Below are 22166 nucleotides of genomic sequence, written 5' to 3'. Positions count from 1 at the left end.
CTGGCCCTAGTAATTTTACTGGAAAGTGCTATTTTCACATAATTGCTTGAGGAAGGAGAATGTCCTTGGATGTTAAGTAGTCAGGAAACCATTGAGGTACGACCTTGCAGGTAGCTAGCTCTTCACTAAATATTTCAGGATGTCTTCAAAACCATGCCAGGCATAGTGGTCCAAGCCTGTGATCTTAGACCTTGAGAGGCTGAGTGAGAAAACTTGGGAGTTCAGTACCAGCCTGGGCTATGCAGTGAGACTGTCTCAAAAAGGAGAAGGAGAATGAGGAGAAGTAAAGAAGCACCTTTCCAACAACCTAGAGTTGTAGAATAGGTCTTAGTGATATCATAGAATTCATGTGCCATGATTTCTGTACAGAAGTGAAACTATGGTGCCTGCCTCTGTCCTCCACATCAGACTGCCTTTGTCTTCACTCAGATGTTACCTCACCATGGGCTCTGGGCTCAACAAATCAAAGTTTGATTTCTCCCTCTACCACTGTGCAAGTTATTCTTCTTTTCTGCATCTTAGTCCCATACTTACATCATGGGAATAATGGATAAAGTCTGTAGAAGGTTTTTGAGAGGTAGTAAAAGCATCCTAGTTTTTCTACATTCTAACTCTAAGAAGCTATTTGACTCTTTAGAACTCTCAGAAGCTCTTTTTTGGCCCAGCTATAAGTTTTGTGGTCATCAGCACTGAATGGTAACTGATGTCATGGACTAGATGATAGCGCCTAGTCCTGGGGCACAAATTTAGAGGAAGAAGATAGATCAGTGATCTGAAACTGGATCCTGACGAACTTTAACATTTGAAAGGTGAAGTAGACTCAGACCCCCCCCCCCCCCAAAGAGACTGAGGAGGAATGGCCAGGGAGGTAAGGGGAAGCTTAGTTGTCACAGAAGTCATGTTTCAAGGTGGAGGGTGTGGTCAACTGAGGGAATACAGCAAGGGAATACAGCAAGAGACACCCTGTTTCCTGCCCCAAAACAAGAGCAAAAAATGCTTTGGAGCCAGGAGACAGGAATTTGTAGAAATAACTTGGTCCAGAGTTTGCACTCAGTAGCCATCCAGTGACTGTCAGCTGGTACAATACTGTGCAAAGAGGAGCAAAGAGGAGCAGGGTGTGAGTGCAGAAGTTAACAGTTCTGGTCTTACTGAAGTTTAGGATTCACATCTGGGAAGGTTTGTGTCTCATATCCTGGCTCGTGCATGGGTGCAATTGCAGGTGTCTGTGTCTGAACTAGGCCTTATCATTTCCTTGATTATCACTCCCATAGAAAGATTCACTCCCTCACATAGTGATTTGTTTGCCACTGACCATGAGCACATCCAACAGAGAGAGAGAGAAAGGGACAGACAGACAGATACAGAGGCAGAGACAGAGACAGAGACAGAGAGACAGACAGAGAGAGACAGAAACAGAGAGAGACATAGACAGACAGAAGAGAGAGGGAAGATGAGTTGAGTAATGTAAAAGACAGGGATATGGGAAATAGAGTCCTTCTTGAACTTGCTTGGGTTGAGCTGAGTGTGAGTAAAGAAGTCAAAAGAACTACTACAGCTTGTAAAGAAAGACCTTGGAGGAGGGTCTGTCACCCCCTTCTTTTCCTAGTACTCATTAATATACTTCTGTAGGGTGTGGCATTAGCCAGAAGATCAAAGACAGAGATGAAAGCCCTCTGGAGAAGGCCTCACTTGAAACCAGCAGTAAAAGATGAATGTCCCGCTGTGGAGCTGAGACGTGCACTGGAGACAAACTCCTGGCAAATCCAGGTTTGACTCCATTGTTATCTCTATGTGAGAATCTAGATGGAGAAAAAACCTTGATCCAAAAATGCTCCTGGGGGGCTGGAATATGGCCTAGTGGCAAGAGTGCTTGCCTCCTACACATGAAGCTCTCGGTTCGATTCCCCAGCACCACATATATGGAAAACGGCCAGAAGGGGCGCTGTGGCTCAGGTGGCAGAGTGCTAGCCTTGAGCGGGAAGAAGCCAGGGATGGTGCTCAGGTCCTGAGTCCAAGGCCCAGGACTGGCCAAAAAAAAAAAAAAAAAATGCTCCTGGGCCCTGAGTCCAAGGCCCAGGACTGCCTCCCCCCCAAAAATAGTTTAGGACTAGGAACGTGGCCTAGTGGTAGAGTGCTTGCCTCATATATGTGATTCCTCAGCACCACATATATAGAAAAAGCCAGAGGTGCCACCGTGGCTCAAGTGGTAGAGTTCTGGCCTTGAGCAAAAAGAAGCCAGGGACAGTGCTCAGGCCCTGAGTTCAAGCTCCAGGACTGGCCAAAAAAAAAAAAAATGCTCCTGGGTAGTACATTTGTGCTGCAAGCCACAGGAGTGCTGAATCATAAAGGGAAGAAGCTAGCACTCAGGATCAGGATCCAACAGTTGAGACTTGATAAAAAGAAATATGAGCCACAGTACAGGTGTCTGTAATGTAGGAAGGGAACATTTGTTGTATGGTACTGTCATGTCACTAGGACTTCATTAACTTTCAACATACTAGGAGTAAAGTAAGTGCTCTGCTGAGTTTCAGAAATAGTTAAAATCCTTCTTTAATGTCTTCATTCTTTTGTGTATGTGTGACAGCCACTTTTGTCATTATGGACACTTAAGTATTTGTCACATTGATTTTCACCAGGACTTCATCCTCCCTCCCTCCCTCCCTCCCTCCCTCCCTCCCTCCCTCCCTCCCTCCCTCCCTCCCTCCCTCCCTCCCCCCTCTCTCTTTCTTTTTTGTTGGTTGTGGGGCTTGAACTCAGGGCCTGGGCGCTGTCCCTGAGCTCTGCTGCTCAAAGCTAGCACTATTATCATTTTAAGCCACAGCTCCGCTTCTGGTTTTTGAGTGGTTAATTGGAGGTTAGAGTCTCACAGTTATATTTCTGCCTGGGCTGGCTTCGAACTGTTATCCTCAGGTCTCAGCCTCTCTCTCTCTCTCTCTCTCTCTCTCTCTCTCTCTCTCTCTCTCTCTCTCTCTCTCTCCCCTTTCTCTCTTTCTTTCTTTCTTTCTTTCTTTCTACCCTACCACTTTAGTGATCTCCCTTGCCTTCTCAGTCATTTTATTTTTGTCTTGGTTTTACCATAATGCTCTCTTTGCCTGAGCAGGCCGCAAACTCACAGTCCACCTGTCTCCACTGTAACTCCTCTGTACATTAACTTGACAATAAAATTAAATAAAAAAACCATAACATGTAGCATAATCCCTGGTCAGAGCATACATCTTGATCATCTCTCCATTTTCCATCAAGTGCATGGTCACTGAAGAAGCTTAATCAGTGGTTGAATTGAATTACCAGAAAGAACTTATATAGACTAAGTTCAAATAAAACATTTGCTTCTTCTGGTTTACCTTTTCACTCCACTTTGTAACCTAAAATATATTCTATTTTTGGTGTGAAAACCATCACCTATAAAAGTTAACTATTGACACAGACAAGGAGGGCAGCTTTTTCTAAAACAATCTGAAATTCAGTATCTATTATGGCATTTTTAATTGTTCAGAAATAAGTCCATCTTATAGCAGGGAAAGATCGTCTAGTCTCTGTGATACAGTGTTTCTTTGATTTTGTCTAAGTTCCCTTTCCTCTCACCAGAAAGGCTATTACTACTATTTTGATTTTTAAAAAAAAGTTTGATAGGTTGATTTCCTTATCTATAAATCAAAGATTTAATTATCACGCAAGGAATTTTTAAGCTGAAATTGAATGACTGTCTCTTTTCTCTTGATGTTGGTCACTTACAATGATGATGATTATTTTTTTCCATTCTTCTCTTTTCCAACATTTTCCTTGTGTTATTTTTGGGGGTGGTTGTTATTCTCTTCAAAAAATTGCACTTCTATTAAAAAATGTGCCAGCTTCTCTCCAGAAGTAGACAAGCATAAAATGCTGACTGCTAAGGTGAATGTTGAGGCATTTGAAGGGCAGAAGAAAGCCCTGTTGATCATATTACAGAACCATCTGTTACCAACAAACCTCATTTCCTTTTAGACAGCCTCCTGCTAATTATGTTCAAATAAGCTTTAAAAAATAATAACATTCATCAGAGTAACACACTATTAATCTTGCTTTATCTGATCAACCTGATATAGTTTGATGCCTTTAAAAATTTTGAGAATGGAAGAAGTATAAGTTTGCAGAAAAAGTTTACTTATATGCCTGACAGATGACAAGACTGAAAGATACAGTTGTCTTTGTGAAGGCAGCCATGAGTCTTTTTCTGTGCTGAGCTTTCATGATTTTAGCTCGCCAGAGATCCTTCGCTTCTCTGGGAAATGTGACCGTCTTGGGCAACATGGATCAAGTTGCAGGATTCTAGTGGTGATCAACTGGTGATTGGATCATGGTCTTCCTCTTCACACTCAAGGCTGCAGGAACTTTCCTTTTCTGCTTCGAGGCTATTTGTAAGTCCTGCCCTACTGCACTTGGGATCTGTTTCTGTTTCTGATTTCCATGCTTATTGTTCTGACATCTGCTTAGACCCTTCTACTTTACTGACCTTTTCTATATTTAGGTGCTTATTTGGGCGGTTTATTTCACTTTTTTTCCCCATTTGCAGGACATGATGGATTCCTAAAGGTTTTTTCTTCTTTTATTTATATGCAGTGGAATCTTCTGCTCTTGACCCAGTGTCCTAATTACTACAATACATACTACCCTGGATCCTTGGCATCAGATTCCTACTTGGGAATGGAGAGATTTGAGACTGTGCCATTAATCTTGAACTGTAACTAACTCTTCTGGAAAGTAGCTAGGGATAACAAGAACAGGCTCTGGGTTCGAGTTCTTTCTCTTTCTCTTACAGACTGAGTGATCTTGGACAAATTGCTTACCTTCTCTTGTCTCAGTGGTGTTGTCTGCAAGTTGGAGGGACTGTTGTACCTTCCATAGTTGACTTGAGGAGTAATTAAGTTCACCCTTGTAAAGGGGTTATAACTTTGTGCTTGCTACACAGGACTGTCTGCAGTAAAAAATTAAAATCTACAATCACTGAATTTTAAGTCTGCCAGAAATAAAGCAGGTGGATTAGAAGATTGTTTCTCAAAGGTTGGGAAGTGTCACACTAGTTTACCATGATGCATTTTAAATCTTGTGCTTACATTTGGGTGAAAATGTGCACACCTCAGGATAAACTTGTTTTAGATTGTTTGGATGACTCCTTATAGCTGAAGCCTTGTGAGGAGAAAGCCTGCTTTGCATTATGCTAATCATCAGACTCTTAAGCAGGAAGACCAGGATGACTTTGAGGCAGGTTGCTTTACCAGGCCTTGTTGTGCCAAGTCGCGAGACGACCACCAAGAAGGCCACCGAGACTCAGACGTTCCGAAATGCAAAAGCAAGGCAAGGCTTTATTTAAGCGAGCTGCAACTCGGGCCATGTCCTACCCATTGACACAGCGGAGGTTAGGAGGAAGCCCGAGCTACGATTCCACAGGGCTTATAAAGGCAAAAAACAAAGTTACAACAATCAGGTGTTCAAGCAAGCAAGATTAGGACACAGGTACAAATCTGATTGGCTCAGGGTTGGAGGCATTCCAGGGGTGGTCAGAGTTAAGCATTCTCAGCTGTTAGAGTTCTAGACCGACTGGGCCCTAATGGGCTTGTCCTGGGTCTGCTCACAGGGCCTGCTTATCTCAGGTTCACATGGTAAAGTGGGGTTCATGTGGTAAGGTGGGGTTCACGTGGTAAGGTGGGGTTCACGTGGTAAAGTGGGGCCTGACTTCAAAGTCTGGCACTTCAGCCTGAATCTTGAAGAGTGGAGTAGTGAGAGGGAAGTTTCTTCCAGTTCCAGAGCAGCCTTCTCCCTTGCCAGATGCCAGCTCTGTGTGGTCAGGGTAGCAGCCACATAGTGAGTGGATTTTATTTGGATTCTAATTAATTCATGTTTGGGTTTTGTTGTCATATGGAAAACCCATCAGGATTAGTGGGGTTTTTGGTTGTTTTCATCGAGACTTAGGGTTACATTTATTTAAATAACATTATAATGAAATAGCACTAGAAGCCAATGAGAATTTTGATCTTCTAAAAAGAATGTCAGTCGTGTGCCAGTGGCTCATACCTAATTAGTCAGGAGGCTGAGAGCTGAGGATCACAGTTCAAAGCTAGCCAGGGCAGAAAAGTCCATGAGACTTTTTTTTTTTTTTTTGGCCAGTCTTGGGGCTTGGACTCAGGGCCTGAGTACTGTCCCTGGATTCTTTTTTTTTTTTTGCCAGTCCTGAGGCTTGAACTAAGGGCCTGAACTGTCCCTGGCTTCTGTTTGCTCAAGGCTAACACTCTACCTACCACTTGAGCCACAGCGCCACTTCTGGCCTTTTCTATATATGTGATGCTGAGAAATTGAACCCAGGGCTTCATGTATATGAGGTGAACACTCTTGCCAGTAGGCCATATTCCTAGTGCCCCCCTCCCCCGCCCCGATTCTTTTTGTCCAAGGCTAGGACTCTATCTCTTGAGCCAGAACACCACTTCCAGCTTTGTTTATCTGGTGCTGAGGAATTGAACCCAGGGCTTCGTATATACTAGGCAAGTACTCTACCACTAAGCCACATTCTCAGCCCTCCACAAGACTCTTATCTCTAGTTAACCTCAAAAAGTTTGAGGTGCAGCTGTGGCTCAAATAGTAGAGCACAAGCCTTGAGCAGAGGAACTTAGGGCCTGGATACTGTCTCTGCTTAAGTCCCAGGACTGGCCAAAAAGAAAAAGAAAAGATCTGTCTATATTTCCCAGACTTAAGAAAGACTAGGTGATACTGAGGTTCATGACTTGTGCTAATTATGTTGTCACAAAGGATTTCCTGGGAGAATTTATAAACTCTATAGGCCTCTAGGTTGTATCCTGGAGTTGTCAAGTGGGGTCTGTGAATCGGAATTTTTGCTGAGCTGCTCATGCGATCTTGCTCAGCAACAGGTTTGGACTTCTTTGAATAACTCTCCTTAGTCCCAGCTACTCATGATGTTAAGGTGGAAGGATTTGCTTGAGTTAACTAGTTCAAGAGTAGTTTGGGCAGCACAGTGAGAACTTAACTAAAAAAGAAACCATTGAAGGAGAACCCTTGATAATCTTCCTAGTTCTGGGATCTTAGGATTCAGTATCTTCATCTTCAAAAATTCAGATAATGGTCCTTGTCCATTTCTTACCACACAAGGGAGTAGTGAGAATTAATGAGGCAATTTTCATAAGTGTTCTTGGAAGAAAAGTACTTATTAACTGCAGTACACTGAGGGCAGAATGGAACTAGACCATCTTCAGCATACAGATTGTTCCCAAGGAACAAAGAAATGACTTTAGGTCAGTAGAGAGCATCAGCAGGTTGATTTTTGCTACCAGAAATCTGATTTCTGAATTTGTCAGTCTATCTCCAGCATGGGGTCAAGCCCTGTAAATCTTTTTTTTTGTTTTATTTTTTGCTTCTTTTAGTTATAAAACCTTTATTATTTTAGCAACCATAATGTGTGTCCATTGTAGGAGTATGGAAAATACAAACAAGTGGAAGAAAAAAATCACTCATAATCCCACCATTGAGATTGTACTTTTTGTCTTTCATTCTTCACAAAGTTTTACATGTATATATGTAATATTTATACAAATGTACTATTAACTTTCAAAAATATTGTATTTGCATATTTCTTAGTAACTTCTTTTCATTTTAAATCCTATCAGGAACCACTTTTTTCCTTACAAATTAGTAAAGCTCTCCTTTTAAAAGATTTGTAGATTGGTTCCAACTACAATAAACAATGAACTGTAGATAACAAGAGGTACATCTAAAACTACTAAGAATAAGAGGTTAAAAGTAGAAAGATGGGCAAAGATATATCAGGAAAATGCTAAAAAAAAAGAGAAAAAAATCTATATGGCAATGTTAATATCAGATAAAATAGACATCAAGGTAAGCTACATTAAATAGGGGTGAGGATGGTTTCGATTAACTTTCCAACGCATCACAATAAGTTTGTTTCTCACTCTCTTTATCTCATGTATCTCATCCACTTCTCTAAACATATCCTCATTGCTTAAATGCCTGTTATGTATGTCTTCTTTAAATTTTTGGAGAGATTGAATTAGCCTTTCTCTAAAGGTTTTTTCTGCATTCTCCTCCTCCTCTGGTTCTTCCTCCTCTTCTGGCTTCTCCTCAGGCTTTGGTTCATTCTCATTTTCTGTATTTCCTTCCATTTTTTGACAGGGGTTCATATTGTCTCTGCTTCTCATCTTTTTTCCTGTCTAATTTCAATTAGTGATCCGAGCCGTTTCTTTCTCTTACTTTCCTAGCCTCGGGCAGTGCTAAGCACAGACCTGTAAAATCCCAGCAAGCTGACTCCTCCTTCCACTGGCTTCCCGCACCTCCGACTGCCCAGCTGAAGGACAAGCCCTGTAAATCTTGACATATTGCCATGCAATTCACAACCCAGTATCCTCATGTTAGCAGAGGCAAGAATTCTGGATGCAGAGGGAGTTTCATGGAAAGGAGCCTTGTGCATATTTTCTTCTTCTTGTGCTTCCACAACAAAGTATTGAAAACTAGGTGACTTAAACCTTATTTATTTATTTTTGGATTTGAGGATCAAATTTAGAACCTCAGTCATGCTAGACAAATGCTTTACCATTGAACTATATTCTAGCCGTAGGTGGCTTGAAATAAGAAAAATTCATTCTTTCACAGTTCTGGTGACTCGAAGACAAAACTGAGGTGTCCGCTGGGTCAGTTCTGACCCTCTTAGGAGGGTCTGCTCCATGCTTCATCCAAGCTTCTGACTGTTGCTGCTCGTCCTTGTGGTCCCCACCTTGTTGATTGCTTACACCTGTCTCTGCCTTCATTGTTACATGCCTGTTTTCACTCCATGTGTCTGTTTTCATGTGACATTCTCCTATCTGTCCCTCTCTTTTTAAATGGACATCAGTCATATTGGATCAAGAGCTTATTTTTATGCTAGTATGACCTCACTTTAATTTAACTAATAATATCTGCAACCATCCTAATTTAAATTCAGTCACATAATGACAGTTAGCTCACTAATATAGCCCTTAGGGAGATATGGTCCCCCATAGGATTGGACCCATAGGATTGGAGAGCGACAGATGGTTTACATTTCTGAATGAATTCTTTTTCAAAAACTGATTTAAAATGAAGAGGTTATTTACACACTAGTTATATATCATGATAAGGCTCTAAGGTAGCCTGTAGCAACTGATTTAGCTTACAAGATACCATATTTCTCCCCCTTTCCTCCCATTCCTACCCTTTTCTCTTCTGTCCTCTCCTCTCTCCTCACTTCTTTTTCCTTTCCTTTCCTGATAGAGTTTTGCTATGTAGCTCAGGCTAGTCCTGAATTCATGATCCCCCTACCTCAGTCTTTCAAGTGCTTATTCTATCATTCCTGGCTCAGTTGGTTTATTTCTTCACTGCCCTCCCTCTCCTTTCCATCCTTTCCCTTCCCTCTCCCTTTATCACTTTCCCATCCCTTGCTCCCCTTTCCTCCCTTTCACTCCCCTACCCTTTCATTCCCTCTCTCTCCTTCCCTTCCTTTCCCTTACCCTTCCCTTCCCTTTTTCTCCTCCCTATCCCCTCCCTCTTCTTTGCTATTGGGATTTTAATTTAGGATCTCACATTTGCTAGGCAGGTACTCTACCAGTTCATTTTGTGTTCGTTATTTTATGAACTGATCTTATTTTATGCCTGGGTCAGCCTGGACCTCCATACTCCTGTTTGTGCCTTCCTGAAATTGCTGGAATGACAGCTGTGCACCAGTGTATCCATGTACCCAGCCATTGCTAGAAATGGAGCCTCATGAACTTTTTCCATTCCAGGTGGCCTCAGTCTATTACCTGGCCCCCCCCCCCCCCCGCCCCATCATCCCAAGTACTAGGAATACAGACTTGAACCACTATGCCCAGCCCAATTTAGTTCTTTCTTGATTCTTTTATGCTTATTTATAGCTCCTTTGGTTGTTGTTGCTCTCTATTTTGGCTATTACATCTGAAATCCATGTGGTAAGAGTGGAGAACAGGACAGGGAATTGCTCTATGCTAGGAACATCTTTCATCCTTCTCCTGAAAATTTCCTTGCCCCAATCTCCGTTCTCTCAGAACCATCTTTGTGATGCTAAATTATACTTGCTACCCACTATATTAATTTCTCTACTGTGCCTGAGAAGTTTCAGCATAATCATGGTCCATGGCATTGAATCTGAGGGGCTCTCAGAATGGGCAGTAGGACATTCTGAAGGTTAACTGTGGGGATTCTCCACATCTTAGTGTTCAAACAGTTTTTGTGCTGGCTCTGATTTTTGCCCTCAAGATAATTAATAGGCAATTTTTATCTGTTCAGAGAGCTGCTCTATGGCATTAACTCCCTCTGGACCGACCTTCCTGTAGATGACAAGAAGTTAATAGAAAAGATTTTCTTTAAACACACACACACACACACACACCTTTTTTTGTAAAGCCAGATACGGTGGTTCACACCTGTAGTCCCAGCTATTCAGAGAGTTAAGGTGGAAGGATTTTCTTGAGTTAACAAATTCAAGACTAGTCTGAGAAGCACAGTGACAACATATATATATATGAAAAAGTAGAAGATAAAGGAATAGAAAATTCTCTATAAAGCCCTTTCCTGAAATCAAGTAGTAAATCTGGGAAAGTTATAATGCAGTGAACATACTTAGCTTAGAATAATCAGGGTTGAATAAACTCAGGCAATAGGCTGTCTCTTTTCTTTTTTTTTAAAACACATTCTTATTGTTATCATCAAAGTGATGTACAAAGGAGTTACAGTTAGATAAACTGGGTAAAGAGTATGTTTCTTTCTTTCTTTCTTTTTTTTTTTTTTTTTTTTCTTGGCCAGTCCTGGGGCTTGGACTCAGGGCCTGGGCACTGTCCCTGGCTTCTTCCCGCTCAAGGCTAGCACTCTGCCACTTGAGCCACAGCGCCACTTCTGGCCATTTTCTGTATATGTGGTGCTGGGGAATTGAACTCAGGGCCTCATGTATACGAGGCAAGCACTCTTGCCACTAGGCCATATCCCCAGCCCAAGAGTATGTTTCTTTTTGGATGTTATCACTCCTTCCTCATTCTCTCCCAGTTTTTCCCTCCTGTCCCTGCCCACAAGTTGTCTAGCTCAGTTTCAACATAGTGTCTAGTGAGTACCTCTGTTGCATTTGTTCACCAGTTCTTTTCTTTTTTTAATTTAAATTGATTTATTTATTGTGAAAGCGATGTACAGAAGGGTTACAGTTACATACGGAAGGCAGTGAGTACATTTCTTATCTAACTTGTTACTTCCTCCCACCTTTCTCCCTCCCTATTTCCCTCCCCCTCCCCATGGGTTGTACAGTTGGTTTACAGCATATAGTTTTGTAAATATTGCTGTTGCATTGATTTGTCTTTTACCTGTTGTCTCTCCATTTTGATTTCTCCTTCCGTTCTCTAGTTCTGATTAAGGTATATACAAGCTCTTTTGTTTAAGTAAAATGGATTGTGCTAAATCAAGTTCTCTGAGAAGTAGAACCAAAATGGTACAGAATCTCTTGTGTAAGAGATGTGTTGCACAAAACACGTGGAAGAGAGACAAGGACAGGAGTAGGCCAGGAAGACTCTCAGACTGCACTGCATGTTTGACTTCTGTGAAAAGAGAGGTGAGGGGGAAGAGGACTGGCAGAGCCAAATGAAATTAAAACACCTGAGATTCTCCAGAGAGCTATGATATTTATTTGAGAAGAGCATTGCAACAGCAACAGCAGAGCATTTCAGTGGGCATGCTCATGACATTAAACCATGAGTATATTCAGAGAGGCAACAGGAAATTTTAAAGATAAAAATGAAACAGATTTTTTTTTGGTTGGTCATTGGCCTTGAACTCTGGGCCTGGGCACTGTCCCTGAGTTCTTCAGTACAAGGCCAGTGCTCTACCACTTTGAGCCACAGCTTCACTCATGGACTTTCCTTTCCTGCCTGGGCTGGCTTTGAACTGCCATCCTCAGATCTCAGCCTCCTGAGTAGCTAGGATTATAGGTATGAACCACCAGTTCCAGCATGAAACAGATTTAGTTGTCCTTGAGCTGCAATGATTAACAAGCGTGATATCAGATTGAGCTTGAAGTTTCTAGGCAGTTGTGTTATACTTTTGTATAAGGTGGTGGAGGCCTCTCTTCAAGCTGTGGCTCTGACAGTCTTTTGCAATACTTACTATCAGGCAACCATGTGCAAGAACCTGTTTTATATGTCCTTTCCTGGATAGTTTGCTTTCTTTCTTTTCTTTCTTGCTCTTTCTTTCCTTTCTTTTTCCTTCCTTCCTTCCTTCCTTCCTTCCTTCCTTCCTTCCTTCCTTCCTTCCTTTCTTCCTTCCTTCCTTCCTTCTTCTTTCTTTCTTTCTTTCTTTCTTTCTTTCTTTCTTTCTTTCTTTCTTTCTTTCTTTCTTTCTTTCTTTCTTTCTTTCTCTTTCTCTCTCTCCTTTATCTCTCTTTTCTTTTTTCTTTCTGTTTCTCTCCCTCTTCTCTTCCTTCCTCCCTCCTTCCTGTTCTCTCTTTCTCCCTTCCTCCTTCTCTCTCTCCCTCTCATTCTGTCTCACTGTCTTTCTAACTTTCCCTTCCCACCTCTTTTTCTTTTTGTTAGAGTCGACACAGGTGACTCCATTTTGGTTCTGACAACCTTCTCATTACTTTCACAGTAACAAAAGCTCAGGCGATAAGATAATCCAGTTCTAAGAATTTTTTTGGCTATGCTGATGGTGAATTCTTTATTTTATTTTTGCCAGTGCTGGGACTTGAACTTAGACCCTAGGCACCATCCTTGAACTTCTTTGTGTTCAAGCTAGTGCTCTACCACTTGATCCACAGCACCACTTCTGGCTTTATTGAGTAGCTTATTGGAGATAAGACTCTCACAGGGACTTTTCTGCCTGGGCTGGCTTTGAACCATGATCCTCATATCTCAGCCTCCTGAGTAGCTAGGCTTACAAGCATGACTCACTGGCACCCAGCTGATGGTGAATTCTTGAGCCAGTTTCCTGCATGAGGAATCCTCTATTTACAGGAATCCCTCCATGCTCAGTCATTGCCAGGGAGAAATTCCTTGGGGAAATGTGGACACTGCATGGGTACAGTGGCAGAGTCAGGAGTTGGTTAGACATTTCCTTATGGGCAGCAAGAACCTTTGAAGGCACTTTGACAATAAAGGAAAAAAATTAAAAACCAAACCAAAACAAAAAGAACCTTTGAAGGATTTTTAAGCAGAAAGTGATGTGATCAAATGGCCTGTAAAGAAACGGTTAGGTATTGAAGGTATTCTGTCTGATTTCTTCTGGGAGTTCATTTTTCTCTATGTGAATAACTGGATATTAATTTTCAGTGTATTCACTTATCATAATTTGCATTAAAATATCAGAATCATCTTTCTTAGAGTTGAGATGTTCCTAGTGGTTTTAGTTGTGCTGAAGTCTACTGCAAATGGCCTTTGAGTAAGCATGAGACCTCACAGAAATTGGAAAATTAGTTCCTTAAATGTTAGATGGAGAAGGTGGCTATTATTTGGTTAGGTTCTCTTAGTGTACATTTGTTAACTTGCTGCAGCATTAATGGTGTTTAGATGTCTACATTAAGAACAAAATAAACATCATTAATCATATAGATGGTCATATTGCCAATTAAATGGAATGTCTTCAGCTGCTTCATCATAAGAAAGTTGTATTCAGGGTTTGTTTGTTTCTCCATAAAACAAATTTATTTTGGTTGATGGCTACTTTAGGGTCATGAATAGTTTGGCAACTCATGTAAGTGTATAAGAATGAGTCTCTGAGAACATCAGATTTCATTTCTAGCCTAATTGATGCTCAGAGCTTTGGGATTTAATTATGTCTGCTAAGAGCAATACAATTTAGTTTCTCTTCTTTTAAATGTAACTGCAGTTGTTCATCTTAATTCACAAACATATAAGGCTTTTAGTTCAGTAATTGGTGCTCATTATATACTAAATAAATGTTGGTTACTTTGTTGAATAATTCTTATAATGGACTTGAAACATATCAAATAATAAACCAATTGTTTTTCTTCTCTTCTCTTCTTTCTCTCTCTCTTCCTCCCTCCCTCCCCCTCTCTCTTTCTTTCTTTCTCTCCCTTCCCCTCCCTCCCTCCCTCCCTTCCTTCCTTCCTTCCTTCCTTCCTTCCTTCCTTCCTTCCTTCCTTCCTTCCTTCCTTCCTTCCTTCCTTCCTTCCTTCCTTCCTTCCTTCCTTCCTTCCCTCCTTCCTTCCCTTCCTTCCTTCCTTCCTTCCTTCCTTCCTTCCTTCCTTCCTTCCTTCCTTCCTTCCTTCCTTCCTTCCTTCCTTCCTTCCTTCCTTCCTTCCTTCCTTCCTTCTTCCTTTTTTGTCAGTCATGGGGATTGAAATCTGGGCTTGGGCACTGTCCCTGAGCTCTTCACCTCAAGGCTAGTGCTCTACCACTTTGAGCTATAGCACCACTTCTGGTTTTCTTGTAGTTAGCTGGAACTAAAGAGTCTTACAGACATTCCTTTCCAGGCTGGCTTTGAACCACGATCTTCAGATCTCAGCCTCCTGAGTAGCTAGGATTAGAGGCATGAGCTATCGGTGCCTGGCCCAATTCTATTTCTTTTTCTTTTTTTTTTTTTGCCAGTCCTGGGCCTTGGACTCAGGGCCTGAGCACTGTCCCTGGCTTCTCTTTGCTCAAGGCTAGCACTCTGCCATTTGAGCCACAGTGCCACTTCTGGCTGTTTTCTATATATGTGGTGCTGGGGAATCGAACCCAGGGCTTCATGTATACGAAGCAAGCACTCTTGCCACTAGGCCATATTCCCAGCCCCCAATTCTATTTCTTGATATATTCCTAAAAGAATTAGAATCAGGATCATGAATACCCATGGTTTCATAGGAGCATTATTTACAGTAGGATAAAGCAGAGAAACAGCCATCAATGGATGATTGGATAGACAAATAAGGCAATACATACAATGGAATATTATTCAGTCTTATGAAAGGAAGACATTCTGATATATGTAGGTCTTAAAGGAGTAAAAAAATTATAGAGGAAGAATACATTGATAGTAGGGCATCTGGGCTGTTTTTATAACTTGGCTGTAGTGAATAGTGCAACAATGAACATGGGCATACAAGTGTCTTTATTGTAGCCTGACTTGTAATCTTTAGGACATATGCCCAAGAGTGGTTTCACTAGATCCTCGGGCAGTTCTAGATGTAGACTTTTTTTTTTTTTTGTAGGGATTACACTAGTTTCCCATCCCAACAGTATAATAGTGTTCCTTTCCCCCACTTCCCTGCAGCATTTGTTGCTCATATTTTTGATAATGGTCTTTGGAACTGGAGTGAGATGGAATCTTATCCTTACTTTGATTTGCACTTCCTTAATAGCCAGCAATGTTGAGTGCTAACTCATATGTTAATTGGTTATTTTTACTTTTTCTTTTGATAAGATTTGATTAGCTCCTTTACCTATATATTAATTGGATTATTGATTCTTTGGGGGTTTAGTTTTGAGCCACACGTATATATTCTGGCTGTTAGGCCTTTGTCAGACATATAGCTGGCAAAGATCTTCTCCCATTCTGTCAGATGTCTTTTTGGCATAGTTAACTATATCCATAGCTGTGCAAAAACCTTTTAGCTTGATGTAATCACATTTGTTAATTGTTTCTTTTATATGCGGAGTCGCTGGGTTCCTGGAATTCCACTCAGTAAATTCCTGCCTATGCCAGTAAGTTCTAATGTTTCTCCTACTTCTTCCTATAGTAGAAAAACTGAAACTTTTGAGCAAAGAGGGTCCTCTGAAAAAGCTGCCTTTTAATGAAAGAGGGTCTAGAAAAGTAGGCTCTCTTCCAGACCGGAGAACTAGGAAAGCCGTAACTTTCTTCCTTGGGCTCTGAGAGTAAAGGGGAAAAAAAGACACTTAAGTTCGAGCTTGCTTTGCTTTCACGATTCAAAAAATCGAATCCCCAGTTCACCATCTCAAAAATGAACATGTGACCCTGTTCCAGCCCAAGCACACGGGAGGCTGATCATCTGTGGTGACACTTCTGCAATTTAGAGCACTCAAGATCCCTTTTGGAAAAACAATGTCCATTGAGAAAATTAATTTATAGTACCCATCCAGTGTTCTATTTCTATTTGATTTCTTCTGTTGGCTGTGTCAAAGCACTAGGGAAGTTGGAACTTTGTTTTGTTTTGTTTTTTGCCAGTCCTGGGGCTTGAACTCAGGGCCTGAGCACTGTCCCTGGCTTCCTTTTGCTCAAGCCTAGCACTCTACCACTTGAGCCACAGCACCACTTCTGGCAACAATTTTAGTCCAGTTCCCTGCTATTTCATGGTAAATATTGTCACTTACAACAAAGGCATGCCCCAAGATCTTGTCTATATTGATGGGAATTGAATGCAAGACCTCTTTAGACATTAACAACAAATAAGGGGCTCTTTTCTTTCTTCCAAAGCAGATATTTATTTTTCTTAGGTCTCTTTTTTTGTTTTCTTAGTAATAATTGATATTGTATGGAAAGTATTTTTTTTAAAAAGATCTGTGTTTTATTGTTTGTTTTGTTTGCCAGAACTGGGGCTTAATTAAATTCAGGGCCTGAGCACTGTCCCTGGCTTCTTTTTGCTCAAGGCTAGCACTCCACCACTTGAGCCACAGCACTACTTCTGGCTTTTTTCTATGTATGTGGTGTTGAGGAATTGAACCCAGAGCTTCATGTATATGAGGTGAGCACTTTACCACTAGGCCATATTCCCAGCTTCAGAAGTTGGAACCTTGTGTGACTAAGTAGAAACTCTAGAAAAGAGACACTGGAAAATATGAGGTGACTAGGCAAAACTCTTTACTCACCCTTATGACCAAGCCATGACTTTTTAATCAGTGGAAGTTCCAAAGTTTATATACAGAAGAGGGATGCCTGAGAGCCCTGTCTTGAAGCTAAAGTGATCTAAAGTAAAGTTGAGGATGAGAAGGGATAGTGCTTATGGCTGGTGGACTTTATGTGGAGTAAAGCCTCACCTGTATCTTGGGATGGCAGAGTTTAGATCAGTGGCTCTATTTTTGTATAAACTTGATTTGCATTAGAGGTTTGATGATACTGAACTTCAAAAAACAGCCAATTATCTTTTAAAAAACAAAATATAGGATACAGCTACTCTGTTTACTATAACACACACACACACACACACACACACACACACACACAAAACAGGAAATGAAATGAGCATACTAAAGAAACACTTGAACTTTGATATCTATTACAGCGCTCTTCACACTAGCCAAGATATGGAATCAGCTGAGGAGTCTACTGATGGGAGAATGTATGGAGAATGGGTGCTCCCCTTATGCAGCAGAATGTCTATTCAGCCATGAGAGAAGAAATCCTGTCATTAGATGACATAGATAGAAATGGTTGTTATGTTAAGTGATATTTGTTGAGCACAGAAAGATGAGTATCCTATGGTTTCACTGATATGTGAAATCTGCAGAAGGTTTCTGAAAAGTAGAGAACAGAATAGTAACTACCAGGGGCTGGGAAGGATGGGAAGATAGGAGATAAAGGAGGATGGATAACAGATATTAAAATATAGTTACACTGGAGAAATAAGTTCTAATGTTCTCCAGCATAGTAAGGCTAAATATTTATGTATTAAGATATATAGTAAGTATATATTAAAATAATTTTTGTGACTTTATTATACCCTTAGCAAAGAAAACACAAAGAAGTGGTAAATGTTTTAGGAGAGGAAATAATTACCTTGATTTGACCAGTACTATATAAATGTATCAAATTATTACATTGTGTTTATAATTATGCATATCTATTAAAAGAGTAAACAATAAAATAATAACAGCATGTATAAAATAATAAATGTAAAATAACAAAAATAAATATAAAAGAATAAAGTGTTTGCTTTTAAGGGATTGAAGACCAGACAGTACAAAAGTGAGGAGACACTTCATGAGGATGAAAATTTTAGAACTTTAGTGTGGTCTTGATGCTGTTGAATGGTAGTGTGATCCTCAATCTCAATATTTGACAGAGCTTAAAGGAGAAGCAGTCCTTACCCATCTGCCCATGGGGTATGAGTGTGACCTTGACAAACTGTTTTCTTTTCTGATGAGTGGTGGGAAGCATTTTTGTATATTCTACTTCCTTTGGGGAAAGAGTAAGGAAGACCCACTGAGAGACTCTTTCATTCTTCATTGGTGCATTATTCATTGGTGCATTATCTATTTCCATATGGTTGAAATTCAGACCATCAATTTATTACAAGAGTTGTGACAATATAGTATATCTTTGGCATCTGTAGTGTTGTGAGGTTTTTTTTTTTTTTTTTTTTCCAGTCTTGGGGCTTGAACACAGGGCCTGGGCACTGTCCTTGAGCTTCTTTTTGCTCAAGGCTAGCACTCTACCACTTGAGCCACAGCACCACTTCTGGCTTTTTCTGTTTATGTGGTACTGAGGAATTGAACCCATGGCTTCATGCATGCTATGCAAGCACTCTTCCACTAAGCCACATTCCCCGCCCAACATCTGTAGTGCTAATGACAGTGAAAGAATGAACCTTTCTGGTAGCAATTCCTAAGCTCACTGTAAATATATTCTTGCTGGTACTTGACTGTAGATTTAGGGTATCTGGATTCTTTGCACCCTTTTCTGTAAATATGGGTTCAGAGCCTTCAGAATTAATTGCTTTTTGGGTGCCTGATTACTGCTCACTTAGCCTATGTAAAGAAGTAGGTCATTCTATTCATCAGAATCTTGCTGTGCTGTAATTATGTGAAGAGCAAGTGATTACAGTTAGAGTTTCTGTATGATTTTTTAAAAAGCAGGTAAATTTAGCATCATTAGAGAATAAGTCATAGCTAGAAAAACTCTATGTTCTTTAAAAACATGACTACAATACTTAAAACCTGGCAGGTCTTATTATTCTTATGTTATGTAAGTTAGGAAAAAAGCTTTGTTTATTTCTTGGGTTAGAAAGGGCACTTGTGTATCATTAAGTAACGAAGAGAAGCTGGTATTCCTTTATTGCCCCTATTGTAAATTAAATTTAGTTGCATATGCTTTGAACAAAGGACTGTGTTCTAATACTTCATTTTTTTATTTAGGCAGAATATATATTTCTCCTTTCATTGAGTAAGATAAATTCAAGTTCCCACATTATTGAAAGTTATAAGTGATATTGAATATCTGATTAAAGAGACTATATAAGCTTTTCAAAACTGAATGTGAGTTCAGTAAGCCCACCTATAAAATAAATATACTTTACAAAATGCTACATGGAAAGTGTCTATTTTATAAATCTAGATAGCATGAGATTCTTCAGTTAGGATTAATTTAGATAAATGGAGATGGCTACTATTTTGGACTTGACTAGCATGCCTGCCTTCCTTATGTCTTTTTTCCTGTTCACTCAATAGTTTATTTTAAGGTAGAAAAATGAGTAACATTACTATGGTAAAGGGCCAGCTTGCCTGTATGGTTGCAAAATTAGACTACTTCCCTAGTTTAGGTTCTCCCTAAAAGCAGTTCCTGAGACAGGATTTGTTTGCAGAGAGTTAGTTTACTTGGGAAGTGATTCCAGGAAGTGTGTGGAGGAGGTAGGGAAGTGAGGTTGGGCAGATGGAATGCCAGCAAATGGGATGGTAATGCATGGATTGAATTGGGGACTCCTTGCTGCTGAGAATGCTTGAGGAGCTATGTAGAACATGCTTCAGGGATGAGGAAAACTGAGATTTATATGTGGAAGGCAGTATAATGGTCCTTCCAATCCAGTGTTCCTAATTTCTGGAACTCATGATACCTTAGCTAGCAAAAGAGATTTAGCAGATATGATTGAATTGGACTTTGAGAATAGAAGACTATCACAGTGGTTCGTGTGTGTGTGTGTGTGTGTGTGTGTGTGTGTGTAAGAGAGAGACACAGACAGACAGAAGAGACAGACACAGAGACAGAGACAGAAAGGGAGAGGACACACACACAGAGACAGAGTCAGAGAGACACATAGAGACAGAGACGGAGAGATGGGGACAAAGAAGAAAATAGGCCAATGGAAGCAGAGCTTAGAGATTTGAAGATGCTATCTGTGCTGTTGGTTTTGAAGATGAAGAAAGAGTTGTGATCGAAGGAAAGCACGCAGATTATAGAAGCTGGATAAAGCAAAGACACAGATTTTACCCCAGAAAAAACTAACTTTTCTGACACCTTGGCTTTAGCCCATGAAATTCCTTTTGAACTTATTTCCTTCAGCAATATAGAATAATACATTTGTGTTTTTAAACCAATAAAGTTGTGGTATTTGTTATAGCAACAGTTTTTTGTGTGAATTTGTTTCATGGCATTTTGATCAAGTGTGCTAAAAACAAATAATCAAAAGGAAATTTAAGGACAAAGGTTATGCAGCCCACTGGATGCAGAGAAGCTCTCAGTTCTACATTGTTGTCAGTTCTGTTTAAGTAAGTGTGATATTCTGAATGCTTCCTGTCCTTAAATGTGTAAAAATCTGCCTCTCCAAAAGTAAATTGTGCCTGTAAAGTAAGGTAAGTGATCAGATGAAAATCTAAGATTTGTTGGAAAGTGGCAGGTCTTAGTGGGAATTGGGCGGTGTTATGGGAAAAATGAATCATGCATTCTCAGAAGGGCACTGAACACTGCCTCCTGAACATGCAGGGGCTCTCCTCAGCAGCAGTCTTTCTGGAATCATATACCCATAATTACTGAGAGTCTACTTTCCATTCTACATATTTGGAGTAAACTTCATAATAGTCTTCCTAGGCATCTGCTTCTGTCATTGTATTGTCTTTTAAAAAGAATTTTCAGTATGTTTAAGTAGTTGTACAGAGGGGCTTCAATTCAACATGTCAATTTATGAGTACAGTGCATCTTGACCAATGTCACCCCCCTCCAATATTCTCTCACATGCACCCCAACTCCATCTACCATCCATCTCCTCAAGTTATCTGGTTCCATTTTCACATACCTTTTTTTTTTTTTTAAACTAGTCCTGGGGCTGGAACTGAGGGCCTAGGTACTGTCCCTGAGCTTTTTCTTTGTTCAAGGCTAATATTCTACCACTTGAACCAGAGCTCCATCTCCTGCTTTTTCTGGGTAGTTTATTGGAAATAAGAGTCTCATGGACTTTCCTGTTCAGGCTGGTTTTAAACCGTGGTCCTGAAAGCTCAGCCTTATAAGTAGCTAGGGTTGTAGGTCTGAGCCACCAGCACATGGCATATCTTTTTCATAGTATTACTGTATATCTGACTCTCTGTTCATATCTTCACTGCTGCTCACTCTAAGATTTCAGTTTCGCCTCAGAATGTGAGCTATTCAGTTGTTCAGTGGAAGCACCCTGGGCGTGGCAACTCTGACCCATAAGACCGAGTTGGAACACTTATGGGATAACATGAAACAAAGAAATCTAGTTTATATAACAAGGAGATCCAGGAGCTCATCCATCCTCTTATCCCTTCACCCCAAACCCACTCCATGTAGATATAGAAAGACAATAAAGAAGAAGAAGATATGTATGCAGTAAACTCATAGGCACATGTGCACACATGCATGTGCATACTCACAGTCTGAGAAAAAGAGAAAAAAGGAGGAAAGAACCATAACATGCCACTTAGAGGAAGAATGAGAGCTAGAGTTCAGAGAATTATATACACAGAAGCAAATGGAAGAAGACATTTGCCAGAGAAAGGGGCCAGGGAAGAGAAGATAAAGCAGGAGGCAGAGTAGCAGGTAAGACAATACACATCTCCTCCTATTCTGGGTAGATTTTCATCTCCAGAAGACCCACTAAGCCTTGGGTGCACTCTGATATGGTCGCCCTAGCTCACATTTGTCCTCTCCAGAAGTGAGACCTTGAACAGGCACTAGAGCCACCAGTGTTGCTATTCCAATTCAGGCCTAGTGATGGTGTGGCTTTCATCTTAAGCTTCATTTGTAAACTGGGTATAACAATATCTACCTAGGAAATATTTTGTGAAGCCATGCACTAGTGGCTCATGCCTGTAATCCTAGCTACTCAGGAGGCTGAGATCTGAGGATGGAGGCTCAAAGACAACCTGGGCAGTAAAATCTGTGAGACTTTTATCTCCAGTTAACCACTAGAAAACCAGAAGTGGCCAGGTATTGGTGGCACTTGCCTGTAATCCTAGCTACTCAAGAGGCTAAGATCT

The 22166-nt window shown here is 40.6% G+C and overlaps 2 protein-coding genes across 3 annotated transcripts in view; one reads left to right on the top strand and one right to left on the bottom strand.

The window, feature by feature from the left end:
* Window positions 1–22166, top strand: part of Armh4 (armadillo like helical domain containing 4) — a 118413-nt gene that overhangs the window by 84324 nt on the left and 11923 nt on the right. The gene's annotated exons all lie outside the window — the stretch shown is intronic.
* Window positions 7667–8348, bottom strand: LOC125363242 (transcription elongation factor A protein-like 9). Its single transcript, XM_048362324.1, has one exon. The coding sequence runs from the start codon at window positions 8199–8201 to the stop codon at window positions 7887–7889; it is 315 nt and encodes a 104-aa protein (XP_048218281.1). The 5' UTR covers window positions 8202–8348; the 3' UTR covers window positions 7667–7886.

The sequence above is a fragment of the Perognathus longimembris genome, chromosome 14 (assembly GCF_023159225.1).
Source record: "Perognathus longimembris pacificus isolate PPM17 chromosome 14, ASM2315922v1, whole genome shotgun sequence".
NCBI classification, from domain to species: Eukaryota; Metazoa; Chordata; class Mammalia; order Rodentia; family Heteromyidae; genus Perognathus; species Perognathus longimembris.
The sequence above is the reverse complement of the archived record's forward strand: the minus strand, read 5'-3'. Positions and strand labels throughout refer to the sequence as shown.